This window comes from Spea bombifrons, chromosome 10 (assembly GCF_027358695.1).
Source record: "Spea bombifrons isolate aSpeBom1 chromosome 10, aSpeBom1.2.pri, whole genome shotgun sequence".
NCBI lineage: Eukaryota > Metazoa > Chordata > Amphibia > Anura > Pelobatidae > Spea > Spea bombifrons.
The window spans coordinates 19,227,148-19,245,369 of NC_071096.1; the positions used below are offsets into that span (position 1 = coordinate 19,227,148).

The window sequence follows — 18,222 nt, forward strand, 5'->3', positions numbered from 1 at the left end:
TTGGTATACGTGTGGATTGGTATACGTGTGGATTGGTATATATGTGTGGATTGGTGTATGTGTGTGGATTGGTATGTGTGTGGATTGGTATGTGTGTGGATTGGTATGTGGGTGGATTAGTATATATGTGTGGATTGGTATATATGTGTGGATTAGTGTATACGTGTGGATTGGTATGCGTGTGGATTGGTATGCGGGGTTTTTTGGGATGGGGGGGCGCCAGAGGAGTAGTCCGCACAGGACGCCAGAACACCTAAGGCCGGCTCTGTCTACACATACCAATGTTTTCTACCCCCAACCATCTTCCTTTCTCCTAACTCATAACCTCATTATCTTACCTTTGGATCAATATCATGGAATGTATAATATTTAAATTGCAGCCATAGCCTGTCGCCTTCTTGTATCCCCTGTTGCATCAGAGACTTAGAAGAGTCCAGCCACCTTCCGGAAGACAGTGGGGAATATCAGTTAACAGCAAATAAATAGGTGGTGAAATATAGGGTATTATGATGAAGAGGAAGTTATATGCTTGAAACATATTTTCACACCTGCCGTGTACTAAAGTTTTATCGGTCACAGAGATAGGTTTGGATCTCTTCTGTATATCCTCAGGGGTTAATCCAGTCTGGCAGACTGACAGTGCACGGTAACTCTCTTGTGCCTCTGGGCTTGTAGTGAAATGAGATGGAATTCCTCCCAAAATTAGTTGTGTTGCTGAATCTGAAAAGAAGATGTCAGAAAGGGACACATGATGACAGGCAAGACTTTAATGATAATAATAATAATAAAAATATTTAGGTTGATTATCATTGTGAAATGTTGAATGTGTAAAACTGTTAACAGTTTTAAAAATATTAATTAGATATTCATAACATGGAAACAATGTGTATTTTTAATTAGTGGATAATTTATACGTTTTAAGAGCACATCATATAATTCACATTATAGAGATGAAGAGAGAAATGCATGGTGTGACATTAAAGTCTCGATTAGTCAAGCCTTTTTTTACCAGTGGACAATCTACCTTTGACAGTCACATAAACACTGGGAAAGAGATTTGTGAAATACTTTCTAGGTGTTTCTGAGGAAGAAGAAGGTTACCAGAAACAGGCTGAAAGGAGGTTAGATCAAATATCTCTTGAGTCACTTGATCTTTCTCTTTCTTCTTCTTTTTCTCACGCTCCTCAGGTGTCCTCAGGAAGGAAAGCTCTTCTGGGTGCCTGATACCTAGTTAAAACAGACATTAGATGAATAAAGACAACTATTGTAAGAGATTTAATAGAAAGATGTATTTTACCAAAACTTGGTTCATGAGTGGTTGTTTATGATTGGTGGTTAAACTGTGGAGACTCACCCAGCACTTTGCAAACCTCAGCACATGCACTAAATGTGGTACTAGAGAAGGAAACCCGGATCCTTAGTGAACGCTGGTTGGGTAAAGATAAGATAACTGGCTTGTGTTGAGGAGTGAAATGGAGGAGTGCATCAGCCAAAATCCCATATTTGTCAAGTGTCCAATTAGTCTTCAACAGCCATTGGCGTTTTTGCTTCCACCAGAGGGCATAGTCGGACCAGTCCTGTGTTTTCCCTGTAGGAAATAATCAACAACTGTATAGTTGGATGTTTCCTGCGTACAGTAGGCATTTGCATGATACATCAGTGTATTTTATCTTCCACTGTTAAGACAGGTCTGGGGACAGAAGCATCTGGTTACCCTACCCTGAAACCCTCCATTTATTGTTTAAATGTCATAAAGTATATAATATACAGTCAATGTTATTATAAAAATTTCACTCAACATTCATCTCTTGACAAAAGAAAGTTTATGAATCAAGCGCAGGATGATTGGTGTGTAGGAGATGATGAGCTCATATCATTGGACCCCCTGCAGCAAAGAGATAGATAGTACTCAGGACCCTGATAAGCCTGTGGCACTATATAAAAGATATCGACTGCAGTCACTGTGGAAACAGTCAGGTGATTTCCCCTGAGTTTCTGGAGAGGGTTGCGCAGGTGCCGCTTGGATACTTGTACTTGTGTCTGTACATTCTAGACCAGGGCTTGACAAATTTGTCGTGAATCTAGGCGCCAGCTAAAAAAGTTAGGAGCCAGGATTTTTTTTAAACTAACAGTTGGTCAGGAGTGATCTGATCATCATCAGCCCACTTACTAATCTCACAGCATTTGACCTGGAAGCACCCTGGACTTTCAGGTCAGTGCTGGTTTTTGTTGTTTTTTGTAATTATTTTTTTTTTAACGCTTTCAATGCTGATGTTCCATTGGAGCACAGCATTGACTGATATTTAGTCCCCACAAGCTTGTGGGGACAAATGTTAACCCCTGCAATGCCACGAATGTGTCATACACAATTGTGGAATTGAAGGGGTTAACGCTGCACTGTCACTCTCATGGAGCGATCAGGCAGCAGGGGGGTGTTGAGGCTGGTCTCCACACTCATGTGGAGACCAAAGAACCCTCTCCCCCTGTCTCTGAAGCGGCCTCTATAGACCAGCCATTGCAGGGGGAGTCTCTGATGACTGCTGTAGGCTTCCATGTCTACAGGAATCAAAGGGCTTGTGGGGCTCATTTTTGCTGTTGCTGGTCTGCCTGGGCTTCCAGGCAGACCACCAGCAGCAGAGCCCCTTACAAAACGGGAATTAACCCCTAAAATGCCTCGGCAGCAGGGGAGGGTTGGGGGTGGTCTCCACACTCAGGAAAACCTACAGAATCACTCCGTGGCAGTGATCTCAGGCTCTGAGTGGCTGTGCTGTCTGCCCAGACTCCTGGGCAGACAGCAGCAGCAGCGACCCCGCGATCACAGGCTGACAAACACCTAGGCGCCCTGGGATTTGTCGAGCCTTGTTCTAGACTTTGAGTGCCATCATACCCATTTACTGGGTGAGGGCATATATTGTGTCCACAACCCCTGCAGTCTCCATATGGCTTGAGTATTTTGTAAGGACTGGGCTGGGAGCTATAAGGCAGAAGGTACAGACACCTAGTAACAGGCAGTCCAAAAAATAAATATCAATAATCATTCCAGAATGTCAAGGGCATGCAGTACAGCATCACAAAGGTTTAACAAGTCAAGGTTGTCAAGCAGGAGACGACTGTAATGACCCAGAGTGCCCAAAGATGATGTTCAGGAGTTATTGTGCAGCAGCGTAGTTGGACAGGGCCTGGTGCAGGCCGACTGCACTCTCCCGGGTGGGCATCTAGGGTGGTGCGGCCACATACCAAGACCCTGACATAGCAGCGGATGTTGTCCAGAACAAAGCAGAACTTGGAGATATCCTGGAGCAGGCATGAGCTCTACAAATGGATGTGCAGGATGCTGCAGGCTGGGAGTAGGGAAGCTAAGCAGAGTAACAGCAGAACATAGCAAGAAAGGGGGACAGAGCAAGCAAGGGACAGGGAGACCGAGCAAAAAACATAGCCAGACAAGACATACATAATATAGGACACAACAAAGGACAGGGAACAAGGACCACTAGGGATGGAGTGAGGAGCCAGAATCCACATGGGGAGAAGAGAGAGGAACCGAGATCCTCTGATGATTCAGGGAAAAGAGGACAAAGGTACATAAGAGACAGACAAACATGAATACAGGAACTTAGGACTATATGATAACAACTGGAGATTCCGTCACGTCATAGTATGCTTAGCCCACCACTACGCCAAAGTACTCCAGTATTCAGTGGGTCCTAACACTAAACCCTGCCTACTGAATTATTAATAAACTGAAACTAAGCGTTGAATCTAAACACAAAACCAAGAAGGACATACATTTAGACTGCAGACTGAGACAAACATAACAAACGGGTGGGGCACACCTTATAAAGGAAACAGAGCTGAACCAAAGAGCAAAACCGGAATCAAGGAATCAGAAGCACAGAACAGAACACAAGGAAATCCAGGAATGGAATACAGCAAAGGGGAAACTATAGCGAGACAGGGAAAATCAGAGATATGCAGCTTCGCAGCCTGAATGGACACAAGCGCAGTCAAGCAGGTTTAAGTAGGGTTGCAAGTATAAGAGGTTGGTAAGTGCACACAGACAGGTACCACAACTCGGCAATACTCAAGTAATGAGTGAAGGGTCAACAGTGTTTATATAGGGCTGCAGGTAACAAGCTCCTCCAACTGGTTACAGGTACTTTTCCTCTACAGAGCAGGATTTGGCCAGGTATGTACCTTCTAGAATCCTCACCAATGAGGATGCTCCTAGACTAGTTACACAACCCCTCCCCCCTACCAGCCGCAGTTCGATTGCTCCACTTTAAGGCACTCTAGGCCATGGCTGTGGCCTATTCACCAGGGCTGTGAGGGGACCTGGATAAAGCCACTTGAGGTAGGGGACGCCTAGGGGCCTGTTGTTTCAATAGACTGTAAATGCACAATGTTATCACAAAACAAAAATTAGAGGGGATTTTTTTAAACTTGGTGACAAGGAAAAAACATGAAACAATTATAATGGAAAAGCGAATATTCAAGACTGATCTGCACCTGTATGTTAATGTACTATTTGAAAACATTTAATCTACTTAATAAATGTAATTATATTTTTAAATGATGAACTGAATATATATATATTATTTAATAAACTACATTATTATTAAAGCATGTATGCATTTCTTAATTGTACCCATGAATTCATTAAATGAAGGTCAACTAATATTAGGCCACCTTACATATATATAAAACTAAGGTATTATAATTTGTACTTAGAATAGGGATTAGCTTTACCTTCATACATTAAATGAGAAGAAAGGTACAACCTATTGCAATATGAGCAAGAATTAGGATTATGAATAATTTTGAATATGACAGCTCTTCTGTTGGTGGTGCTAGTTAACTATTTTAATTTATTTTGTTCTCCATGGGCCTTCTTAGTAATGTAAGTTATAAAGTCCCCAGCAAAGACATACTTCATATTAAGATTAGTTAAACTCTATATACTTAAGTTTGGAGACATCTCATCCAGATCTTGGTTATTTGTATACTGGGTACAAGACATGTATAATCTTTGTTCAGTCTTGAACAGGATAAACCATGTGAATGTTATTTCTGCATGTTCTGGACCCTGTATTTCTTAAGAGTTTCTGATTATCTCCCACCATACTGTTCTCCATATCTGCCTTCTATTACTGACAGAATTGCTGGTGCATAGTTATTTGTGACATCTGACACTTCTTCAATACACAACATACATCCTTTGTGCTCATGGTCTAAAATTATCAGATTCTTCAATTTAATGTTTTAGAAATTATTCTTCACTCAAAATGTGTTGAATAAATTCAGTACCTTTCCATCACAAGTATTTGAACATTATACAGTCAGTCAAGCATGTGACATAAGACTGCCTTTATATAGGACTAGGCTAGGAACCTAGTAAGAAATAGGCTAACTAGATGAGCCAAAACAAAATGCACTGAGGTATAAAATAGTCAGAAAAAAAAGAACAGAAAACACCATAAAAACTGATACCCAGTGGGCCATTGGCCAACAGTGCCAAGCAATTACCCGATCTGCTGCGTAAGCATGAAAATGTATTGTGCAGCCACACATTTCCAGCCATTGCCTGCCCTGCCATCGCCAGTCCAGCCCGGCCTATATATAATACTCTACTATAAGGTTTTAGAAAACTAATTACACAGCAAACATTTACATCACTAGGTAAGCACAATATTAACATTTACATGCAATTAACTTTTATATCACATTACTTAGTACAAAACACCCTGATCCAGCTACTAAGATGTGGCCTATCTCGTTTTTTGTTTTAACATATAACATATAAGGTGTGTCATATGCAGTCTGTGGGAAGAACAGGTAGAACTTTCCAAAATATACTCACTAGTGGTGTTAAACAATCTCCATATGGAAACCATTACTTATACTTTAGACAGTAATGATATTCTGAAAGAAGGCACCTCTATTCAAACAAGAATTAGGATCTGTCCAGACCCGTGTGTGTGTGTAAAAATGATTGGCAGCTTCAAGCAGGTCAGACCACAGATGCAACATGTCAGCCATTACTTTTGCCAATAATGGAGTCTGTCTATATCTCTGCAAATCACCATGCACCAAGTGGGCCCCCATCTGGGCTCCTACATCACCTAGTACAATAAGCAGTGTATCCATGCTGGGCACAGGAGACACATACATAAATTACACTGCTAGTAAGCAGCAACTGGGGGCCCCTTGCCACCAATGGTCATACCTTGCGGGACGTGGCCAGGGCTACCTGTTCTTCCTGACATTTTTGGGCATTCCCGCTGAGGAGAATTCGGATGTACCACATTGTTAAACTCTCCTGAGTCCAGCTACTTTTTGTTTGCTAAATGGCAGTGGTTTTTCCCATTTCACATGAAGCACCTTGACAGGTCAAGGAAACTTGTGTGCTTTAACCAAAATACAGTACTAAAGCTGCATATTTACTAAATGTATATATTAACACATTTGGATTTAATAATTTGTTCATATTGCCCACAGTGTTCACTCCCTGTTCCCAGTATTATTGTACAAAAATATCTTCCTCTTTTTTCCTTCTTTTGGTTATTTTAGTCCTTAGAGCTACCGGAAACTGGAGGACGTTTGTGACCACAAGCAGTCCTGGAAGAAGCTGATTATGCCAGTGGCCAGGGTTCTCATCAGGGTTACATAACACACGTTACAGAGTTAAAAGAGGTAGAAAGTGTTAGTGTATATATATATGTGTGTATGTATTGTGGTAGAGAGTGTGTGTAAAGTGTTAGTGTGTGTGAATGTATCATATTAGAGTGCGTGTTTGTGTATGCCGATAAGATATGTGTGCGTGTTATTGTATGGTGTTGGCGTGAGCATCTATGTTAGTATTTAGGGTTAGCATGTGTGTCTGTGGGTGTTGGTGTTAGTATATGCCATTAGCCTGAATATATGTATCTATAGCGTCAGAGTGTCAAGGGTGAGCCTGAGGTTAGTGGTGTCTAGGAGAGGGAGAGTGTGTGTTTATGTAAACTGAACCATCAGTGAACCCAGCCAGGGCTGACCCTGCCATATAGGGGAATTAAGGAAATCAACCTGGGGTTGGTGGTATTTCACTACCCCCTTTCTAGCTGCACAGGACATTGCAGAGACAGAAACTCCCACAGGCTGTCCCTGATGGAAGCTGATTATACTAATGTTGATGTAATTCTCTGTAAGAGCCCATGTCACTGGTCTACTACATGCAGTGCAATGGCAAGCAAACAGTTATAAAGACACTTAAGTTTAGTTTTTATCATATATAACATGTAGAATAATAACTAAATTATGTGTTTAAAAAACATAACAAATCCCATCAGAATTCAGCACAATGTAAAACATGTGGGGTGTTTTTTTTGTTCCCCGGTTATTTAAAATCACCCAGAAATAGAAGGCAGAAGACTTGCCACATTACTTTAACATGCTCCATTTCATATGCAATCAGGGTATTCTAAAGCATGAATGGTGTATTAACTCACCTATTTTTTCCACCACCTGCAACATGACTCCTCCAATGTGAGTGTCACCCGTCACCCTGAGTGTCACTGGGTCAGCTTCATCTTCTAGCTTATGCATATAAACTTTCAGTTCCCAGGACGAATCTATATAGTCTCCACTTGATGTCTTGATTCCAGCCATGTTTTTGGTTTCCACACCACTCTGATAAGGAAACAGAATAGTTTTAGTCCTATATTACCGTATTATAATGTAAACAATGGAGACCAAATAATCTCTTAACTTGAAATGTATATATGTCTTATATGAGGATAGAAGCTGATAGATATTAATAAAGAATACTATTACCATCATGAATTCGCTTCAAGCTGGACAATAATTATTTTTTGCAATACTATATACCGTATGTGCTCGATTACAAGACGACCCTGATTATAAGACGACCCCCCAAAATCTAAATATTAATTTAGGAAAAAAACAAAAAGCCTGAATATAAGATTACCCTATAGGAAAAAAAGTTTTACCAGTAAATGTTAATTCATGTAAACTAATTTTCATATTTAATAATAAAAGCTATGATTGAGAAAAATATGTATTTTTTATTTCCTTTTATTTGCCAACCTGCCCCCCCAGTTATGCACATCTGCCCCCAGGGTTGCCACTCTGCCCCCAGAAATGCCTTATACCCCCTATTTGCCACTCTGCCCCATGATGTGCCTTTTAACCCTCTATATGCCACTCTGCCTCCAGAAATGTCTTATACCCTCCTATATGCCACTCTGCCCCATGATATGCCTTTTAATCCCCTATATGCCAGAGTGGCATATAGGGGGTTAAAAGGCATATCATGGGGCAGAGTGGCATATAGGGGGTTAAAAGGCATTTCTGGAGATATATATATATCTGCTAACAGCAATCACACTCCTATCAAGCTAAGGCAGCCAGTACATGCTGGAACCTGGGGATGATAGGAGTCTGAGTACAGCCTCCCTATGCCATGCTACCACCACCACCCCCCTTACACATCCATGCTATCACACACACACTCATTCACAAACATTTAAATACTCATTCATTCCATTAATCACACATACTTCACACATTAATCACAAAAACCCTCCCCCACCCCCTTACCTGAACTGCAGATCTCTCACTCGAAGACTTCTGCAGGGTCCCGGCTGTGCGAGCAACTTCTCTGGCCCCGCCCCCAGAGGAAGGAGGGGGGAGGCAGAGTTATGTGACACTCTTCTAGCTTCCTGTTCTCCTGCTGCTCGCGACCAAAGCCCGGTAAGCAGCATGGCCCCAGCGGACATTTTGAGGTCTGATTAGAAGACGACCTTGCTTATAAGACGAGGGGTATTTTTCAGAGCATTTGCTCTGAAAAAAACCTTGTCTTATAATCGAGCAAATACGGTATTTCCCATACTCTTGCATTATAACACTCATGTTGTTATTAGCAACTGAGAATTTATGGGCCCGGCTACCCAGAGCCTATTCTTCCAGGACATGGCCAGGATTGCCCACAGACATCTGTGGGCGGTCCCGCTGATGATGGTGGGTGGTCACAGTGATATCATTGGGTATTCCCACTTGCATCACAGGAAACAACATAAAGGGAAAATGTATATAGCACAATACGTTGGAATTTTACATATACAGATACAGTGCTGTTACACACGCCTGCATACACGCACATATACACTGGTCATACATACATACATTGCCCATGCACATATACATGCCTGTACTCACACACATATATACACTGCACTTACAAACGCCTGCATGTATGTATGTATATATATATATATATATATATATACAGTATCTCACAAAAGTGAGTACACCCCTCACATTTTTGTAAATATTTTACTATATCTTTTTTGTGACAACACTGAAGAAATTACACTCTGCTACAGTGTAAAATAGTAAGTGTACAGCCTGTATAACAGTGTAAACACACTCAACACACAGCCATTAATGTCTAAACCTTGGCAACAAAAGTGAGTACACCCCTAAGTGGAAATGTCCAAATTGGGCCCAATTAGCCATTTCCCCTCCCCTGTGTCATGTGACTCATTAGTGTTACAAGGTCTCAGGTGTGAATGTGTGAATGGGGAGCAGGTGTGTTAAATTTGGTGTTATCGCTCTCATACTGGTCACTGGAAGTTAATCATGGCACCTCATGGCAAAGAGCATCTGAAAAAAGAATTTTTGCTCTACATAAAGATGGCCTAGGCTATAAGAAGAGGTGGGCAAGACCATACAGCGGTTTCACAGGACAGGTCCACTCACAACAGGTCTCGCCATGGTCGACCAAAGAAGTTGAGTGCACGTGTTCAGTGTCATATCCAGAGGTTGTCTTTGGGAAATAGAAGTATGAGTGCTGCCAGCAATGCTGCAGAGGTTGAAGGGGTGGGGGGTCAGCCTGTCAGTGCTCAGACCATATGCCTCACACTGCATCAAATTGATAACGACCCCAAACACACCTCCAAGATGACCACTGCCTTGCTAAAGAAGCTGAGGGTAAAGGTGATGGACTGACCAAGCATGTCTCCAGACCTAAACCCTGTTGAGCATCTGTCGGTAGGTAGGGGAGCGCAAGGACTCCAGTGGCAACCTGTGAAGCTCTGGTGAACTCCATGTCCAAGAGGGTTAAGGCAGTGCTGGAAAATAATGGTGGCCACACAAAATATTGACACTTTGGGCCCAATTTGGGCATTTCCACTTAGGGGTGTACTCACTTTTGTTGCCAAGGTTTAGACATTAATGGCTGTGTGTTGAGTTATGTTGATGGAAAAACCAGTGTTGTCACATGAAAAGATATAATAAAATATTACCAAAAAATGTAAGGGGTGTACATATATTTATCCACGCTGCCCTTTCAAACGCCATCAATTGCAGGTGTATAGTGCTAGGGAGCACATAAGCAGAGGTCTGAAGTGACTGGTTGGTTAGAGGGCTGGTTAGAGGGAGATCTGGGATTTCGGGCTCATCGGGCAGGGGGCGCCTGTTACCCAGACCAGCCCTTGTTTTTTGTGCTTCTTCTAAAGAGCTGAGATAGAACATCTGCAAACCCCTGTCTGCCTTATAATTTCTGCATGGGAGAGACCTTGTTGATGCAGAAAAACTACCTTGCATCTTGTTGCTATGTTCAGACTTGCAATGGTGTATGACTTTTGACAGCAGCCTCACCTTGTTAGTGAGCTTGGCTGTTTCTCACCCAGTTTTATTTCTCTTACACAACCTACATATTAAATTAATGACCACTAGCACCTGTTTGGCACAATTGTGTAATCATACATCTGACTATATGCCCACAAAATCACTGACTTTCCACAAGTGTACCTAGAAGAATTGATACTGTTTTGAAGACAATGAGTGCTCACACCAAATATTGATTTGATTTATATTTTTCTTCTGTTCACTAACTTTGAATTTTGTTAAATGATAAAATAAAGTAACATGTCTATTTTTGAAAGCATTCTTGCTTTACAGAAATCTGCATATCTGATAACACTGGACCAGCCCACTCTGGAAAAGGTAAAACAATGCTACATGATCTAGCGCTAATTGTGTGTTAGCTGGCACTATTAGTGTATATGCGTGATACAATGTGTGTTGGGGTAAGCTGATGTAGAGTGTAAGGGGAGCTCAAGGGTACACTATTGTACTTCCTCCTCACACCAAATGGTGTCAACCCTATCCTCCCAGCTACGATGATGTTGTTAATGGACCCACCCTGAATAGTCTACATGTGTTTTTTTATTATATACTGATTGGTAACATTTCAGAGAGTGCAAAATACAGAAATAATTATGATCTTGTTCTAACCTTATTTTCAAACTAACATAAATGTCCTTTTTTACCCACAAATTATGTTACCCTTCTGTGTTCCCACTGCTGTACGTATTTCTAGTTTTGCTGTCTGTTTTTGTCTCTTACTCAGAATCTTCCTTTGTAACGCTCTGGTAACAATCAGCTAAGTACTCACAACCCTCACAGTATGACGTTGCCTCTTCCTTTGCGCGGTTACCTCCCGAAGAGGATAATACTTCCTGCCTCTGCCGTTGCACTGTATATTACGCCTGTTCCTTCTGTGGCTGCTGAATTGTTCTTCCCTCTCTATGTTGTCTGTAAAGACTACAGTATATAAGAGAATGACGAAAAATAAACAAGCAATAGTTAGACTGAAGACAAATGATGGTAGTTATTATGTAAGTCTAGCTGACTAGCTCAATGCATAGTTATGTTTGGGTTTTCCAGGGCAAAAAAAGAAATAGACATGTAAAACAGGCGTGTTTACAGTGGAAGGTGTTCTACTCAAACTCTCCAAATTAATAACCAAAAGATAAATAAATAGCACCCAATAGGATACACTCAGGGAATTCAAAAAGCTTCAGAGAGTGCAGTAAAACCTGTTAACATACCGTAATTGTTTAACAGTCACAGCAGTGGTTTGGAAGATTGGGAGATGGCAATTGTAGTATCACACAAAAGCTAGCAGAGAGACTCAGCCAACTACAGACCAGTAGATGTTACAGTATTTGTGTAATGGGAAAACGAATGGAAGCAATGCTGAAGGAAAATGATTGTTAACCCCTTAATGACAAAGCCCGTACATGTACGCGCTCAAAATGCATTGTTTTCAATGGGTTTAGGGACCGCCCATTGTCCTTAAGGGGTTAAATATCGAAAAGGAAATAACTTTCAAGTCCAGTGATTTACTTAGGAAAATCTTGTCAATTGAACCTATTTTCTTTTTACTGTGCAAATAAAATAATTGACAAGATGGTCTCTATCTAGATTCCAGTAAGGCATTTGACAGTGTGTGGGCTTCTATGTTAAGACAGGAAAATATGGATATGGATTATGTGTTTTTACTAGTAGAGTACTTTAGAGATTAGTAATGCGACCCACACTTTGTATTTGAATTAGTAATGCCACCCACACTATTTTTGTTAGTGATATTACAAATGGTCTCAAAGGTACTGCATGGTTTGCAGTCGATACAAAGGTCTGCAACCGGGTAGACAATAGTGGGTGAATATGCTAAATAGTTAATTACTTATGTAAATAAGAAAAAGGTTGAGTAAAATACTGCGCTTGGAACATACAAATCAATGGCAAGACAAAATCTTAGGGGTACTGTGCCATTGGTGAGGAGGCCTGAGGACATAAAGGCAAATATAATGTTAAAGGAAATGTAACAAAGCAGCAGAAAAAAGCAGTGTGCAGGTTTGTATAACTAGAGGCATTAGCAGCAGAAGCAGGTAGGTGGTTATGCCACTTTACAGATCTCTGGTCAAACCTCTCCTTAAGAACTGTGTATAGTTCTGGAGACCCCATCTCTAAAAGGATATAGACATTCTACATAGAGTTCAGAGAAGGGCTTCTAAAACTGTGAATGGTTTGCAAGATAAAAAATTAAAAAGGTAAAACTACAAGATATATATTTTAAAAGAGATAAAATGCTTGGACAAGAGGTCAAAGTCTTAAACTAAAGTGTCAGAGGCTTAGATGTAGCGTAAATTTCTTCAAAGGTTCATTTGTAGCTCTGGTATCCACATACCTTATGTGAACTGTTCTTGTATGTTAAACGGGAGTTCCCTTGGTTAGAGATTCATTCTTTGGGGCTACACTTGACTCCAACCCTGCTTCACCCCTCTGGTAGTGCTCTGTATGCTCTGTGAAACTACTTGTGTGGCTGATGTGCTCTCCTCAACTTCCTCCCTCAGCTTCCTCCCTCACTTCTCCTTTATAGAGAAGATACGCCTCTCTTCATAACACCCAGTTATGCATACTTTTCACAACAGAGGGCAGGCACCATTTAGCATGGCCCCTTCAGCATAACAAGATATTGTGGACCATGCTATGTTTCAGCTTTGTGGGAGCAATTTACGAAAGACCCTTTTCTATTCCAACACGACTGTGCCCCAGTGCACAAAGCAAGATCCATAAAGACCAACTACATTTTAATGTCTCTGTATGTATAATGCATTAATGTCCCTGTTGGTTTAATGGTCAGGTGTGCCCATACGTTTGTCCATGTAGTGTAGATAATTCAGTATTTCAAGGTGCAAGCCCTGACGAAATCCATTAAATCATTCTTAGACCACTATTATTTACTACACATTGCAGATTAAGCAGAGTGCAATAAAACAGCTGCTGTAGAATCTGTACATAAAATTGTTTTACTAATAGCTACTTTTTGTGTCTAATCAGGAAACTTAAAAACCTTACTGCTAGAGAATCAAGCATATTGAAAAGAAATGCATTGGCCACCCAATTCACTTAAATAGACATTATTTTTATAAACTGTGATGCTAAAGGGTATGTACATTTTCAGAAAAGTATACAGCTGCATAAGGTGATATTCACATAAGACGAGAGATCATGCAGTGACATGAAAGTGTATTTTTTGTGCCTGATTATGAATAATGGGTGCATTAGGTTCGAGTGATATGTGGGACTAAGTGGCCATTTTGTGTGTTTACGTCAAGTTGGCTGAGTGGTCATATTGCTTGAGTTTGCATCACATTGTTTGAGAGACGAATTAGACAGAAAGCGGGTAAAGCTTAACACCACTTTGTTTTCCCTGAGGAGAATAACCCATAGACTTCACAGTAAAGTTCCTAGGTATGGTCATGGGGTGTGATGAATGTGGGAGTAAAAAAAGTGGTAGAATATTTAAAATGAGGACTGAACGAACACGTTTGAAGCTAGGTCCCTACAAATGTACCACACAATAACAGCACTGCAAAAGTTTAACGTAATTGAAGAATTGATTAAAAAAGGCAATAAAGAGTCTGACGCTATAAGTTTAAGTGAACTTCATTGGTTGAGGGCAGAGGAGGGCCCTGCCGGCGACCAATAGAGTTGCTCGTACGGACCTTTAAAATCCTGGCGCCAGCAGCGTAGTGCATACTCGTTAACCCCGTATTACAAAAAATGAAGAAAAGAAACGAACACAAAGATTCGCCCGAAATGAACACAGGAATGGGCGAATATTCGTGGAATACGAATATTTTTTTCCCCACGAGAGTAAATATACATAAAATTGCTTATATGGTGTGCCCCAAATCTGATGTAATTGTTCAAATGATTAAAAGGTATTCCCATGAAGCAAATCATTAACCTGTTCAATGTCCTTTTGCATACCAAATGGATAAACCCATGTTAGGAATTAATAAACTGAGTGTTTTAAATGGGGTGACCTTTTTCAATGCCATATTAGAGGTTTCCAGAGTAAATTTTACGTTGGGACAAAGATGTTTAGGAAGCAGGGCCGGCCCAAGACATAATGCCGCCTGGGGCGAAGTTTAAAATGACGCCCCCCCTGCTGACGCCAGGGGGGGTGGCATTTTAAACTTCACCGACTCCATTATCTACCCTCCCTCCCTATTATCTACCCTATCTCCCCCTTTGTACTTACCTTTAAACAGTCCTGCCGCGAGTCTCCCTGCTCTGCCACGGTGCCGGCTTGTAATGCTGAGCGTGGGAAATGATGCCACTTCCGGTGCTCAGCATTACAAGCCGGCACCGAGCTAGAGGGCTCGCAGAGCTTTCATGCCGGAAGCTGTTACATCAGATCAGACAGCAGAAAGCCGGTGATGTCCCTGATCTCCCGTGCAGCGGCAGGGATGTGTTTTTTGGATGCACCGGCACGTCCATAGGGGATTGAAGGGGTTAAATATGTTAATAGTGGTGTTATCCTATTTGCTAAAATCATTGTGAAAATTTTTAGATCCACATTTAAAAAAGATATTGGCCTGTAATTAGCACATTCATCAGTAGATTATTAGAAATTATTAAAAAGAAGCTGAAGATATGGTGTTAAAATCAAACAAAATGCTTTATAACAACCATTTGAAAAGGTCCGGGTTCCTTATGAGGACTGAGAGATTAAATAACCTTCTCTATCTCTTCTATGATTCTATGGTAATCAATTTGCTTATGTGTTCCCTATTTTCATGAGAGATCTTAGGTATAGGTAGTGTTTCCAAGAAATTTTGTATGTCCTTAACTTGTGGATGAAATATTGAAGGATCCTTTTCCAAATTATACAAATGGTCATAAAATGTAGCAAATGTATCCGCAATGGTTACATATTCTAGCACCATATTCATTTTTCATGAAAGAAATTTGAGATTTGAGAACTGTTTGTCTCAGCTTATTAGCAAAGAGTGATTCCGCTTTATTGCATTTTTCATAATAATAATGTTTAAGTTGACTCATAGCCAATTCAGTTTTATAGTTGTTTATATTTCAGGAACCACTTTTTCGCTGCCTGAACCATGGCTTTTTTATACCTGTGGCATTTAAATCTGCTACCACTAGTGGCCACCCTCTGGAGAATTTAGAACTCAATTACTAGGATCAGGTGTGCCTTGTTACCTGGGTTTAGCCCTAGTCAATATATCTAGCTGGGCCTTGTTACCTGGATTACCCTGCCTTTATGAACCTGCCCTGCCCTTCACCCAGGGCCTTTGTATCGAAGTCTGTGGACCTTTCTGCTGTGGCGCTGCACCTGTACCGTTCCTGGTTACCTGCTTTGTGTCCTGATCAAGTGGATTCCCTGCTTTGTGCCCTTCCCAGTGGGCTCTCTGCCTTTTGTGCCCTTCCCAGATGGCTCTCTGCCTTTTGTGCCCTTCCCAGATGGCTCTCTGCCTTTTGTGCCCTTCCCAGAGGGCTCTCTGCCTTCTCTGGCTCTGTGCCCTTCCCAGAGGGCTCTCTGCCTTTTTGTGCCCTTCCCAGAGGGCTCTCTGCCTTTTGTGCCCTTCCCAGAGGGCTCTCTGCCTTTTGTGCCCTTCCCAGAGGGCTCTCTGCCTTTTGTGCCCTTCCCAGAGGACTCTCTGCCTTTTGTGCCCTTCCCAGAGGGCTCTCTGCCTTTTGTGCCCTTCCCAGAGGGCTCTCTGCCTTTTGTGCCCTTCCCAGAGGGCTCTCTGCCTTTTGTGCCCTTCCCAGAGGGCTCTCTGCCTTTTGTGCCCTTCCCAGAGGGCTCTCTGCCTTTTGTGCCCTTCCCAGAGGGCTCTCTGCCTTTTGTGCCCTTCCCAGTGGACTCTCTGCCTTTTGTGCCCTTCCAAGTGGGCTCCCTGCCAAAAGACTTATTACCGGTATTTATTTTGCCATATGTCCGGTTTCTTGCTTAGACTGTATTATCCTTATTTGCTTGTCCTGTTATATACATACAATACATTGCATTACCTGGATTTCTGCTTGTGGTGTCTGTTTGTATAATGATGCACTGTGGGTTACAGACCGAACCCCAAGTATCCCCTGCACATGGGCTCCTACCCGACCTGATCACCCGAGTCCTGATATTATATAATCTAAATCTTTGTGTTTTTTGAATTTTAGTTAGTAGAATTTTAGATGGGTGGGTTTGATTTTGTAATTGACGTGTTCTCAATTGGCAATCCAACATTGTTATATGAGATTTACGTACCTTATTCACCTTAGCAGTGTGTTGAGTATATAGACCCCGCATAAGCGCATTATGTGCCAACCATACTGTGTCTATGGCAACTTATTTGCTAAATAACTTCTGCACTGATGGCTTTGCTAGTTCATATTCATTTCCATGCCATTTTCCCTGCCCTTTGATAGTGATGTCCTTTTTAATAGTAACAATCACAAGAGCGTGATATTACCTATAGTACAACAATGTATTTGCTGTAACATATATTTGTCAAGCATTATATAATCAATTCTGGAGTTGAATGAAAGGTATATTACCTATTGGTAGGATGTAGGGAACACCATACATCTTGTAGCCCATACTCAATATGTAAATTTCTGATCCTTGCACTACTATTATTCTGGATATATTGACCCTTTATAATTCTATTATAAGAATTGTCAAGGGATGTATCTATTGTGCTGTTAAAGTCACCACCTACTAAAACATTTCCTCTTTTGTATTTGTGGATTTCTTTGTATATCTTCCGTAAAAATAATGACTGATCTGATAATGGCGCATAAATACCGTATTTGCTCGATTATAAGACGACCCTGATTATAAGACGACCCCCCAAAATCAAAATATTAATTTAGGAAAAAAACAAAAAGCCTGAATATAAGACTACCCTATAGGGAAAAAGTTTTACCAGTAAATATTAATTAATGTAAATTATTTTCATGTTTAATAAAAGCTATGATTGAGAAAAATATATTTTTTAAATTTCCTTTTATTTGCCAACCTGCCCCCCCCAGTTATGCCACTCTGCCCCCAGAAATGCTTTATACCCCCCTATTTGCCACTCTGCCCCATGATATGCCTTATACCCCTGTATGCCACTCTGGCATATAGGGGGTTAAAAGGCATATCATGGGGCTGAGTGGCATATAGGGGGGTATAAAGCATTTCTGGAGGTATATAGGCATATCATGGGGCTGAGTGGCATATAGGGGGTTAAAATGCATTTCTGGAGGTCCAGAAATGCATTTTAACCCCCTATATGCCACTCAGCCCCATGATATGCCTTTTAACCCAGCATGTACTGGCTGCCTTGGCTTGATAGGAGTGTGATTGCTGTTAGCAGTTTGATATATATATATATATATCAAACTGCTAACAGCAATCACACTCCTATCAAGCCAAGGCAGCCAGTACATGCTGGAACCTGGGGATGATAGCAGTGGGATTACAGCCTCCATATGCCATGCTACAACCCCCACCCCCCTTACACATCCATGCTATCACACACACACTCACACTCATTCACAAACATTTAAATACTCATTCATTCCCTTAATCAC

The 18,222-nt window shown here is 41.3% G+C and overlaps 1 protein-coding gene across 2 annotated transcripts in view; it reads right to left on the reverse strand.

Annotated features, from left to right (window-relative positions):
- Positions 1-13,189, reverse strand: part of FERMT3 (FERM domain containing kindlin 3) — a 36,899-nt gene extending 23,710 nt beyond the window's left edge. Inside the window, exons 1-7 of one of the 2 annotated variants that reach the window (XM_053448673.1) lie at positions 13,034-13,189; positions 11,456-11,604; positions 7,485-7,665; positions 1,355-1,588; positions 1,102-1,227; positions 549-720; positions 339-441 (exon numbers count right to left, since the gene is read on the reverse strand). In XM_053448673.1, coding sequence (XP_053304648.1) covers positions 339-441; positions 549-720; positions 1,102-1,227; positions 1,355-1,588; positions 7,485-7,644 — 795 coding nt within the window. In that variant the 5' untranslated portion in view covers positions 7,645-7,665; positions 11,456-11,604; positions 13,034-13,189. The remainder of the gene's footprint in view (positions 1-338; positions 442-548; positions 721-1,101; positions 1,228-1,354; positions 1,589-7,484; positions 7,666-11,455; positions 11,605-13,033) is intronic. The other variant, XM_053448674.1, reaches the window with a different exon arrangement.
- Between the last annotated feature and the right edge of the window lie 5,033 nt (positions 13,190-18,222).